The sequence below is a fragment of the Ciconia boyciana genome, chromosome 9 (assembly GCF_034638445.1).
Source record: "Ciconia boyciana chromosome 9, ASM3463844v1, whole genome shotgun sequence".
NCBI lineage: Eukaryota > Metazoa > Chordata > Aves > Ciconiiformes > Ciconiidae > Ciconia > Ciconia boyciana.
The window spans coordinates 22339034-22352464 of record NC_132942.1 but is presented as its reverse complement, the minus strand read 5'-3'; the positions used below and the strand labels follow the sequence as shown (position 1 = coordinate 22352464).

General features: G+C 42.8%; 1 protein-coding gene across 14 annotated transcripts in view; it reads right to left on the bottom strand.

Moving 5' to 3' along the window:
* The window catches only part of ANKHD1 (ankyrin repeat and KH domain containing 1), a 118580-nt gene extending 105489 nt beyond the window's left edge, over window positions 1-13091 (bottom strand). For 3 of the 14 annotated variants that reach the window (XM_072873349.1, XM_072873354.1, XM_072873359.1), the window contains exon 1: window positions 12595-13090. In XM_072873349.1, the coding sequence (XP_072729450.1) occupies window positions 12595-13011 (417 nt within the window). In that variant the 5' untranslated portion in view covers window positions 13012-13090. Of the gene's footprint in view, window positions 1-12594 lie in introns of all 14 variants that reach the window. The other 11 variants (XM_072873353.1, XM_072873358.1, XM_072873347.1 and 8 more) reach the window with 9 other exon arrangements.
* Between the last annotated feature and the right edge of the window lie 340 nt (window positions 13092-13431).

The window sequence follows — 13431 nt, the reverse complement described above, 5'->3', positions numbered from 1 at the left end:
CCGCTCTTTTCAACTCCTACTGCCTTTCAGCTCTTCTTTAGGTTTGCAACTGCACTTCCAGAGACCTCACACATTTAAAGTCTCACACAAAAATCTTGCTTCATATACAGTATTTTCATCTTAGTTTTATATGACAGCAAGAAAAGGCAGCTCCCCTCATTATTTCTGCACATGTTGAGCATCAATTTTTAGGTTTTGTTTTGATTTTAGTAAGAGTACACTTAATACAGTACTAAAGTACAATTAAGTACACTTAATAATATACCCACAATACAAATATAACTTGAGTGTGAAAATAATGAAAATCCATATGTAAAATGTTAAAATAGCTGTACCATTGCCAGTCTCCCAGAACAAGTTTCAATGTATTTTCAGGTCAGAACATCTGACATTTCTGTAAATCGATGCACTTCCTCACACACTAAGACAAGGGTAGAGAGGATGAAGAGTTGGATACCTTATCACTAATAGAGTAAGAAATTATCTAGTCAACCAGATATCCCTTGTGAATTGAAGTGACCTGCAATGATCACATATTAATAATAATTTTAAAAAACCTATCCCAAATATATTAAAAAAATTTTACTTTTTAAACAAGAAATAAACTTCATCAAAAAAAAAAAAAAAACAAGCCAAACCAAAAACCACCAGATTTCATGTTAGCATTCCTGGAAGACTTAATACACTACTCATGTTGCAAAATTTAGGTACTCTGCTCTATGCTAATCAGATCTGTAGCAAAGTGATAGAGTAACCAGTCACTGTGCTATTTTTGGATTATTTTGTGAGCTGCTTTGGGCACTTAATAAGCATCTTACTTGGTAAGGCTCATTAGGAACACGTGGATTCAAGACACTATTCTAACTGCCAAAACAATTGCAACTAGGAAAAATTCCCAATCAAAAACAAAAAAAGCTGCTAGCTGCATGGGATCTAAGGACAGGGCACCGAACATCAGTGTACTTTACATTGCCGTGTTTCATGCTCATCCACAGGAATGATGGACCTTTCCTGAAGTTCTGCCAAGGACTGCAGCAACCTCACAGCTCTGCAGATCCAGTTACACCACTGGTTCCTCCCTCCATAGCAGCTACATTCACAGCTATTTAGACTCAACTACATCAGTATTTATATGTTAATACCATGATTGAGTTTACCTCAGGTCAGGGGTATGTAAAGACAACTTTGCAAGCACTAACATCACAACTAACACTAGCAACTCCTGCAAAATGTGCAATGACATACAGGGTTAGAAACACATTTCTAATATTAAGTCTAAATTGATCTTTCCTACATTGCATTACTGCAAAAAAAGTACTTTTCCCAGAATAGCCCGGGCCTGCTCACAAATAGTCCGTTACTGACACAGGCTACAGATGATGGAAAAGCTTCCTGTTGTAGCTGTACCACCACCATTCTCTCGTCCTCCTACTGCAGGCAAGGGCAGCAGAAGAGACGGCTCGTTCTACCTTCTCCTTCCATTTGTGACAAACCAGTACTTCTGGGAAGACTATCTTTACAAAAAGAGTTGATAGGAAAGAGAAAGCTGCTATTAAATCATTTCCTTGAACTTGCATTTTCCTGACACACCCCGAGCTGTGAACACTTTTCTGGGGTAACAATACTCCTTGCTCTGTGTTCATGGAGCATCTACAAATAATGAGGACCTGAGCCCTTGACTGGGATTCCTAAACTCCTACTTATTATGCAAATAAACGACTACCTGATTTTCTCTTTTGTGTTAGGTAATCCTTCCTAATTATTTCTATAACAATTCCATTTGGACTTATGTCTAAATACATCTGAATATGCAGAGGGACCTTGGCTTCCTTAAGGCTAATATAGGCCTGTAGGTCAGGCTGAAAGTTCATACCTATGAAATTGAAACAGATAATCTACATTTAAACTATTTTCATTCCATAATTAACAAGATGTGCAACGCTGTATTAGGATCACACTAGGAAGCTATTGTGGTTTTGTCTAATAAGCCCAACCTCTGAGAGTTTATGTTGTCATGTCCTTTATTACACTGAATGCCAATATCTAATTACCACTTGTAATCCTGCTCTAAAAGTTTTGGGGAATACTGAGAGGACAGATACCATAACACCAAGTTAAGATTGAAAATTAGCTTTTATTTCAAATTTGACATCAAACCCCTTTAAATTCCACATATACAGAATGTCAGCTTCAAAACTTTTAAAAATAATTATTCCAAGGAGAAAGTAAAGTGAAGGACTTTGTCACTGACACTCTTAGGAACTTCCTGTGACCAGTGCACCACTACACCCTTGGTGTAGACTCTTCACACCAGCTGAAGCAAAAGACCTGGTTTTGCTTTACCTTAAGATGTACTTTTCAACACTGCCCCCCCCCAACCCAGCCATGTCAGTCAAACATTTTTGGAGCTACTTAAGGTAAGCTCCTGGCATTACTATTTCAGTTTCAAGAGACAGAGTAAAGGAAGAGGAAAAACCACACACAAATGAGGGTATTTTCACAAAACCTTTCAGTGGGATCTCAGTACACTGCCCTTTCTTGGCACTTCAAAGCTAGCGAAAGAAAAGAAACATTTCAGAGAAGTACTTCAGAGTCAGTATATAGGAACAACATACAATCAATGTAAATAATAATCCAGGCATAATTAATGGCATAAGACTACACCCACTGTTAGGCTTGAACTGTAATTTCTGAAGACAGTTTCTTCAATAAAAAAAAAGTTTCAGCCCAAGAAGACAGAAGCCACTAAGATCTGTGAATCTCCAGGAGATCATCTTCCAGTGCTGGCCCCACGGAGCTTGTGATTATAAAGCATCCTAACAACCCAGGGGAGTTACAGGGTGTTTGAGGACATTGCCACCTCAACAGAGAAAGCATAAAGTATCTGAAACATCATTTCCAGTCACTGCTCATCTTGCGACAAGTCGGGCAGCTATCAGACACTTTCATGGGTTGATTTAACACATCAAAAAGGGAGAAAACTCGGGAGGGAGCAAATAATCTTTACCACTTTACTGAATTTCATGGACTTACAAAGGGGTCTGCTAAACTGGAACATCATTCTTCTGGTAATAGCAAGCCATTAGATCAGCTCAGCTCCCTGCGAGGCTACGAACTCAACTGACCGCCTGCCCCCCACATTTAAGCGCAGCAGTCTACAACAACAGTTTTGTAGGCAGTAAATTAGATCTGCACCCCCCTCTCCTCCACCCTCCCAATCTATTTAGCTCCATTTACAATAGGAAGTTAACTAACTTGAGGCAGGATTATCTAAAGGACAGCCTTTATTCCAATAGATATTAAGCAATTATCAGATAATGAAACAAGCAGCTATAGGATCTGGGCTGTAGTAAGTTCATTTCAAAACACAGGTTCATTTTGCAAACGCTGCTATAGATACAATGTAAATAAAGATGGACACAACTTTATGCTTTGTCACTGGAGACAAGGAAAGTGCCTCTTGCACACACATTGTGGTCCAGAAGTCTGACATTCATGTATAGAACTGTGCCGTATGTTCTTGATGTGTTAGCATACACTCAAATTGATCTCAGCATTAACTAAAATCTGATCTCAGCTGACTAAAACGATGGGTGAAACAACCAGCAATGAGAGAGGCCTAACATTTGTATGGCAGCTCCTCTCTGCTCAGTCCAGCCCCATCAAAGGATCTCAGGCCTGGCACCCGAAGTCACTAGTCAATTCTCAAAATTATGGCTAGTATTTGAAACATGCAGATAAAACAATAAATCAGAATTAATGTTTTATGGGACTACTCTTCCATGCCAGAGGTTGTTGATCCTGGGTTTTCCATTTTCTTGCACTAATACTAAACACATAAGCAGGCATTCAGGAGCAAGTGTCTGTCAAATGTAAATTTAACCACCTATCTAATTTCTCTCTTAAGTAATCAACTGACACTAGATATTCTTATGCCAATTTAAGTAGTTTTGAATACTACAAACTACACCTTATCACATGCCTCTGGACAGAGCTGTCTGATATATGGTTCTTCCACAAACAAGAAATCTCCAATTCATTTTTATTAAAACACTGTTCCACAATAAGCCCAGGACATAACTGCACCCACAGTTAACCCTCAAAAAAGCTAAGCCACAGAACACACAGATTGAGTCCTCTCGGCACAAGAGGGTGACAACATTAAAAAGTTTCTCTGTACAGCAGAAAAGAAAGCATTACTCATTTCAGTCACTACTGAAAAAAAAGTTAAAAACCAGCCTGCAGCCATCACATATACAATGTCTGATAAACAAAAATAATTATGACTAAGTTTTCCTGATGTACAAGAGAATCTTTTGCAGCAAGGAGCTGCCATTTACAGAACTGGAACTGACAACTGAAGTATATTCAAAATTCACATGAACCCAGTAAATCAAGTGCCTGTTCTTGACATGTACAGTCTTCGTACTGAAGAAAACCATTGAATGGAGACCAGTAAGCCTTACTAAAATAAGCATCACTTACACTAGGCACTCCTTATTTTCACGTATTCTATCTCAGTCCACTCTAAATCATGTTTTCAGTGCTCCATCTTCTCCACATGCTTTAAGATTCCCTCCTGCCCCGTTTTTTCTAATAATCCTGCAGAAATAGCCCCTCTTCTTTCCTCACCTCAAACCAAGAAAGAGCAGGTGTAACTCAATATTCTCATTTATTAGAACATAAAACAGGATTGTTGCATCAATTTAGCCAGGGCTTTCAGGGTGCAATCCTTGCTCAAGTGTTAAATCTCAGGTGTTAAAACAAAGTGAAGGAAACTTCAAAACAGAAGATGAACAAATGCATTTGTTTGCTGATGTAAAAGTTCACACCCATCCAAGATGGCAAGTATTGTAAGCCACCCTCTTGAGAATGACCTTTTAAGATCTCTTGTCAATCCAAAGGGACACAGTGCTCAAAAAAAAAAATCATACAAGTGGATCTGATGAACATAGCCCAGTCTAGTAATTCAATAATCTGTTCCCAGGCCAACCTATATGTTTCAGACAGAGAGGAGTCTCAACATTTAAAGTGACTAATTAAGTTATCTAGAGGCTTACACCAAATTGAAAATCATACTGGACTTTATGCTATTCTCAGAGCTGAGGCCAGTGGTAGCTATTTTTATACAGCAAACCTGTATAAACAGGTTTGTGCGTGCTCTACTACTCTAAAACCAGCAAAAACCATAATGTAACTACTGATCCATCAGTTAGCCATTTGAAAGAAACTATCATCTTGAACAACACAGCAGAGATCCCCATCTAAAATATGATCCACTGAAAACTCAAGATGTAGCAGTAAAAGGGCTTTAAAATGTAATTACTTTAGAAAAAGAATGAAAAGATGTACATTTATATAAACATTGAGTTTACCCTAACAAACCCTAAATGTTAAGCATGCATTTCATAGATTCCCTTTTCCCCTGGCTACCTTGTCACGCTGTGGATGAACACATGCTCCAAACAGGCAATGCTCTGAAGCCACCATGATCAAGGAACACAGCTCGGAAGTAGCTCCTAGCCCTGAAAGCTGATCTCCTCTTTTCCCTTGGTTTGAAATACAACTGATTTACTACCTACCCACCATGTGACACCATTAGTTTTAGTCATTATTTTGGAAAGCGAAGAGTTCAACAGGGTTAGGGATTTTCCTAGAAGAAAATCTTAGTTAATTAGTAATCTCTTATGTTTTACTGAAGGCAAATGAGAATAACTTATGGACCTAGCTGAAACTTAACACCCATGAAACACTAAAACAACCAGAGAGGTGCTTTTCAGTTGGCCCACTGTTCATCAGCCAGTAAAACATCCTTTTTTTTTTACTCAAAAAATAGGGAATAATTTTTCCTGCAGGACAGGTATAGTTAGGTAGCTTTCAAAACCTCCCCTGGTCAGAAGAGCCAGCCACACATGTTCCTTCTCACTTACCACCAGCATTCCAGCAAACACAACATAGTAACTCAACCATGAGTAACCCCCTCTCAGTCTAGCACACTTTTCCTTCAGATTCTGGGATGCTTTGGAAGAGCTAAAGATGAGGAGAAGTTTGAAAAAAAAAAAAGATCTGCATGACTCCCTCTTAAAAACAAAAGGCAAAAATGAGTAAGTGGTCTCATCCCATGAAAAGCAATTAAGAAGCAACAGGATCCAGCACAGGACCAATTCTTTTATTTATGTTTCATGGTAATAAGTGTTTTCTATATGCATTTGAACAGAAGATGCACAATATTGCAAAAATTGAGAAATTTTTCTAGTGATCGGTACCTAAGAAATTCTTAAGTAATGAGTTCAAGAGTAAAAGGAAGACATTATCCTCTGATAGGATGCATTTCCACAAATTTCACTTGCTCAGCATTCCTCCAAAAATATGCAAAATGAAACCTCTGCATGTTCACAACAAACAGGGAGAGCTAGTTGTCGGGGGGGGGGGGGCGGGGGGGAGCAGAAACTATCTATTAATGAGGTATACCAAAAGGTTAGAGCTCAGACAAGCATATCATCCTAACTAAATGAACCCTTAAATCCAAACATGAATTCACCTGTACCCATTTTTTTCCTCTTATTCAGAGGCAACATGGTTTTATAACATAGACTGCAGTAACAAGGTTGCTACAAAACCCAGTATTTATATCATTTGAAAGTTAAACTAATCTTCAGTTTATCATAGAAGACCAAGGTCATATGAGGTATCAATAAGAAAGTCTCTATTTAAGATAACCATCAAGGCCAGGCACTTTTCCAAAACTTCCTAAATTTACAAAAACACTTGAACAAATTACTGATTTCTGAAGTTTTCCTTACAGTATCCCGTTTCTCACACAGACATTCCCATTAGGGAGATAAGTTTTACATGAGGACTTTAGATGGTTTTGCATGGTGTACATGGGCTGCTATTAGGAAAGAAAGTATCCACAGAAAGAGAATTAAAGCACCCTACTGAAGCCTGAAGCTTCAGAACTTAACTTACACACAAAGTTCTGCAAATAGTCCTCAAACAAGATACAGAAGTTATTTTTCTTGCTTCATTAAGTTTTAAGTGGGAAACAAATCCAAGAAAGGTTCCTTTTTCCATGTAAGTCAGACTTGACTCAGATTTAAATCTGAGAGTCACTTTTACCCCCCAACAACAGCTTAGTACTTCTAAGGTATCTTCATATATGTTACAAGAACTCAAAATGACCTACTAAGATCAAAGCTGTGCAGCCTCCTCACCTGCAGGGTCTAAACCCTCATTTTGAACTCCTTCAACAAGCATGCCAATTCAGTAACATAGCTGCTCCCAGTTTTAAAGGCCAGGTCACATGTGTGCAACAGAAAAAGGAGTGCCTTTATATTCCCCTTCCCTCCACACCTACCCTTCTTTTAAGTGGATGTCGCAGGGATGGTTTGAACTCTAAGCACAGGACAATGTTGCAAGAGCATCATCCAGCTGTCCTTACAGCTGTATTTCAGAATCCTCTGAGATGAGGAAAGGACAGAGGAGAACATCCCAATACCAAGCCCACAGGGGAACAGCTGGGTAGCCCCAATTTAAATCAGAACACAAGAACTCATGATTCACCAGTTGTAGTCTTGCCCTGCGTCAATGTTCAAATGAACCCTTCCCCCCTCCAGACTGTAACTAGTTGACTGGTGAAACCTATGTGCAAATTTGTAACTAAATATAGATGTTCTGCTAAATTCGGTAAATCTCTCCTTACCAAGGAGTTGCACTGCGTATTTATATAATTATACAGTAGTATTTCACATCTTTACTTTCTACACCTATCATTAGAAAACAGTTGCTGACATTTATTTTAGGTCATGTACTCAACTGGGTCAAGCTGCACTGAAGGGAAACTGGAGTTTTGCAAGAAACTTCAGAAATCAGTTCATTTTAAAGTGCTATTGAATAGTAAGTACTAACCATAACTAGACACATTGTTTCTGGCTACCACAGGCCAGACTTTCAAAGTTACTGAGATGCTTACCAAGATTTTTCCAAGAATTAGATGCCTAATCAGGCTGGGCATGAATGAACACCCTACTAAACAGCTCTCTGCATTCTTAAGCATCATCTCAATACCTCTGGAAACCTGAACCCATTATCCCTCAATGTTTTCTAATCAGTGAATAATTCTTGAAGAAAGTTTTGCACTTTGTTCTACCTCTTGCTTCCTCAACTTTGAAAGCACTAGTCAAAATAAGAAATACATCAACTGCTAAACTGAAACTTAAACCTTTTCAGAGAAAAGGCTTTTCTGCCTAATATTATGTACCTTAATTTGCATCAACTTTTTAAATTTCTATTCCTTATGGTCAAGAAAATGCTGCTTTTTATATTATTTCAAAGATAATACAGGAAACTACAATGTATAAGCATTAAATTAATGTCAGAAGTTAGATATATTGTATACACCATTTAAGCAGCAGTGCCATGTTAAGAAGGCTCACTGACATAGCAATGACTTTAATAGATTACATTGCCAATTTAAAACAAACTACCTCAGTATTTACTCTGAATTCAAAACCCAGTTTAAAAGTTGAGAGACCTCGGACTTGCGGAAAAAAAATTTAAAAAAATTAAGCCCCAGACAAAATCTCCAAGTACTGAACTGATCTGGAATGCATGCCATTCAGCTATTAATTCTACTCATTGTAGGAGGTAGGTTATGTCTGATTTTTAATTATGCTTTATGTAAATATCCCCAGAGGCTTATGCAATAGGTAAAGGCTTAAGTAAGGCAAGCTGGTGGAGGCAGGCAGCCTGCTCTGGAGAGGGAAGCTGAGAGCTGAGTTGACTCCATAGCCAAGGGGTGGATGAACTCCAGGGCCACTGAAGGCCTCCAAACCCCTGAATTACAGAACACAAGAGACTTGCTACATTTATACGCTTACCACCAAAAGCCACTTACTGAACTGAGCTCCAAGATCCTCTGGTACTTTTGTCAGCACAGCTGCCTTCTCCTACTTGATCTACAACAGAGCAGCAAACCGCACAATCCTTCCTGCAAGCACTAACACTGCCATATTTATCACTTGCTTCAACTCTATTTCTACAGCCCAGTTTTCCGCCGTGACAGTTTTTGATAAGAACCTGCATGCTCTGTGGCCAGAAGCCCTCAACCACCAAGGACTTCACATACATGCACTATTAATCACCGCCATGCCAGCACACCTTCACCTTGACCTACAGGCTTCACAACTAGCATGGAGGAGGCTGTTTAATACTCATGCCTTTGGCACCACTTTAAATGCCAGCACAATTCACAAGGAGTGGTAGTAATATACTTAAAATTACACCAAAAATCTAACTCTAAACAAGTTGCATGCTGTGTCAAAACCCCGATCAAGCTCAGAAGGCAACCAAGTAACTATTTACACCGAGGTCAATATCACCTCATCTCTCAGACTGCAACCAGTGGCGAAAGTTTCTCCAAACACCCAGGAGAACCATGGCTTCCCCTGTCTTACACAGAAATAGCACAAAGCCTCCTGGCCTCGTCCTTCCATGCCCAAAGGCATGCTTCAGCTTGCAATTGTTTCTATTTGCATGTGATAATTTTAACTGGTAATTCTAGAAAATATTCTATACAGCTGCATTTAAATTTCACCTTGCAGACCTGATACAACTCATTTACATGGGATCCACTTCAGTCCCTGGTTTCCCAACCAGCCGCCTGGTGGCTACCATAAGAAGGCACTGAGCTAGGAGACCAGAAAGCTTTGAGTTTTCTCCCAGTTCTGCAAGGCAGGATAAACACAGCACACTCTCTTCATTGTCTTCACCTGTAAAATGGGGACAGTACTCCCACTGTAAAGTACTTGAAGATCTGATGTAAGAAATGCACTATTTCAAATCAAAAAAGTTAAGCTAAAATATATAGCTCTTTTCATTCTCTAGGTAAATACTTAATTACGCTCTTCATCCTGCACTTCCCTGATGATTTTCTTTTCTACCTAATTTGCCATTTTGACTAATCGAATTATTTTAGCATATTAAACTCAGACTAATACAAGGATACAAAACCTAAATATCACTGCAGACACACAGCAGAGCCTACAGAATATTTTACCATTATTTTTATGACTTCAAAAGTAGAGAAAAGAGTACAGAATCAAGGCAGCATGGCAAATGCTCACTTTATTTTAATTCTCCCTTCTAGTTCTCACTAATTCCACTCCACGCACTGGTAATAGCTGAAGGCATACACCCAAATCAGTGACAGCACAAGACCACAGTCCAAACAGTCACTGGGTTTTCAAAGCAGTGCTGTTCAAGAATTGCAATGTTCCATCCCAGGAGTTTGTTCAAAGAAAAAAAAAAGAAAAAAGAAAAAAACCACAACAAAAACCACCACTGACAACAGGTGCTTCTTTACTTTGCTTCTCATACATACAGAAGAAAAAATGTTGGAAAAAAAAATTCACTCTTGGTCCCCCCAGCCATACCACATAGTCTAGCAAGGCAGCACAGATGTGAGGCACATCCTTCCTACCCATGCTTCTTCCCCAGGTTGCTCTCCACAACCAGAAACACAAGACAGAAGAACTCCCCAGGCAATTTCAGCTTCGAGATTAGCCCAACTCCTCTATGTGTGTTCTGGAAATCTCCAAGTGTTTTAATTCCAACTTTTTTTTTCTTATATATTTTAAATAAGAAAGCTTTTCCCAGGTTTTTCAAATGAGTAATTTTACTTTAACAGCTGTTTGGGAACCTTTCTTTTTTTTACCTCAATGCCATTCTCCCAAACACATTATTTATAACAGGCTGTCTTTCTTAATACTTGCTATTAGTCCAATACAGTGCTTAGTAAACACCCTAGCTGTTCAATTTTCACATCCTTTAAATAATGGGGTGGGTTCAAAAGGGATAAGCTTTCAAAGCTGAACTCTGCTCATCTTGTGAAGAGCCACAAACACTCCAATACAGCCTATTTCCCATCATTTTCCAGGTTCTGTAACTACTGCTTTCTATCTTCAAAGATATATTAAAATGTGACACAAAAGACATCCTAGAGAGCGGAAACTCATAAATTACTTGTGTTCTACTCTATCTACAGTAGGCCTCCTAGCTCCCCAAAACAGGTATGTACTTGAACACATATTCCCATATCATCATATGTTCAGGATACCAACCACGCAAGGAACGTTCACACACAAGCACTCAATCATTAGATTTTTAGTTTAGTTAAATGTCCTGCTGTTAACACAATTTTTAACTTAGGTTAGGTGGTCACAAGCAAAGTGCAAATGTGGGTCTGCATCAGTTGAATCACTTTTTTATTCACATAAGACCTGTCAATTTGGGTTTCAGGAGGGCTGGACAAAAGAGGATCATCAATGGAAGGCAAAAAATTTAGACACGGGAGGATGAATGCAGGCTTCCCGTCTTCCATTTCTTCAAAAGAAATGTGGACACATACCAAAGCACCCACTCCTGCCCTCCCCCCCAAAAAAAAGTGGAATGTATCGCCTTGGCTACCATCTTCTTCCTCCTGCAGAAGCACACAGAAATACAAAACAGCAGAACCACAACAAGCTTGCAAGTGCTAGCCGCTTTCTCCTGCTTTCCACTAAGACTAAATAAGGGCTACGATGGCAGCTGTGATCTCAAGTCTTCTTTCTAAAACAGGCAACTAAGGAAATAAGATTCACCCTTCGGTGTAGGATGAGTGGGCAGTAGCAACAGATAAAAGCCTTCATTTATCTTCCCTCCCTAGGCTACATAAAGCAGTTATTAGATGCAAGTTTACAGGCCCAACAATGCTCCATTTGGGTTGGGATAAGGCTCCAGTCCCTCCCCCCATCCTCTTCCCTTCAAACTCTCTGCAGGTTTGGAAGATCAAAGGATGACACCTCCATTACCCTCTGCCATTTTGTTGGGTAAGAATTATTTCTATTGCATAAAACCGTGTATAGGTGCATAGATATATAGATATATAGAGATAGATATATAGATATATATATATATAAAAACCAGGAATTCAGCAGAGCACGGGAATCCCATATCCTTCCTCCCGAGTCCAGGGCAGCAATACTGGAGGCCGGAGGCTTTACTTTGTTCTCTGCTGGGTGGAGGATCTCACCTCCCCCTCCAAACCTGGTTCAAAGTGGAAACCACTCTAGAGGTCAGGAGGCAGCAGCACGGGAGACATCTTTCCCCCACCCTCCGCACGCAGAGAGGCAGCGGCGAGCAGAAGGCCCGGCCGCCCCAGGAGGGTGCAGGCGGAGCGCCCAGCCCCCTTTCCTAGGGCACGCCGGGAGGCGCGGCAGTGCCGAGACCCCCTCCCTCCCTCCTCCCCGACCTCAGCAGCAGGCCCTGGGCCGCCCTGTCCGTGCGGGGCCGCCGGGACCCCGCCCCCGCGGCTCCGGTGCGGCCATTCACGCCCATGGCGGTGGGGAGGCCGGGGCCGGCGCGGGGGGAAAGGGGGTGTGGCGCGGCCCGCGACCCCTGCGCCCAGTCGGGGCGGCGCCGAGCGCCCGGCTGGCGGCGGCGGGCCGGGCGCGGCGAGCGGGAGGCCGGGCGCCGGCCCCGGCCGCCGGCCGGGCCTGTCAGGAAGCGGCGGAAGGAAGGGGATGGAGGTCCGGGCCCGCCGGCGAGATCGCTCACCTCGGACACCTCGTCCTCGTCGCTGCCGGAGCCGCCGCCGCCCCCGCTCCGCAGCACGGCAGCCGCCAGCTTGAAGTCGAGGGCGGCCTCGCCGGCCGCGGGCGCGCCGGGGCCTCCCGGCCCGCCGGGCCCGGCCTCCCCGAAGAGGCGCACGGCCCGCAAACCCAGCGGGGAGGGCCCGGCCGCGGCAGGCGGCTCGGCGGCGGGCGGCGCGCGGGGAGCGACTGAGTCGATCTCCTCGTCGCCGACGGGGGCGGCCGTGCCGTCTGTGAGCATCGCGCTGATCCGGAGCCGCCGCCGCTCACAGAGCCCAACCGTCTCCGTCCCCTCACGGCACCACAGCAGCGCCACTAACTTCTCACACCCTACCCGGCCGCGGGCGCCGCGCCGCCCACTCGCCGCTCCGCCCGCGCCCATTGGGCGCGCTCGGCCGACGGTGGTAGGCTATTGGGCACAGTGCCCGCCATTCCAGATCGCGTCACTCGCTCCCAGCATGCTGCCCTGAGAGCGCACGCCGAGGCGGTTAGAGCCCGCGGCCCCGCCCCGTTCCCCCGGCGTCGCTTCCTGAAGTTCCCGGGAGCTGACTGGTCTTCTAGAACATCAGTCATATGCCTTGCCAGAGCTGAGGGTGCCGATGGGGCGAGCAGGCTGTCGGTCAAAACGAATCCGGAAGCTGCGGATTTCGATTGGTCAGAAGGCACATCGCTCACAACGCACGGCGTCTGGCGCTGCCCGATTGTCTCCTGCGGTGCCCGGGGCCCCCCTCCCCTTCGAACCCCTCTGAAGGTCTCCGTCAGCGCGAGACATCGTCACACGCCCGCCTGTCCCGAGCGGCGA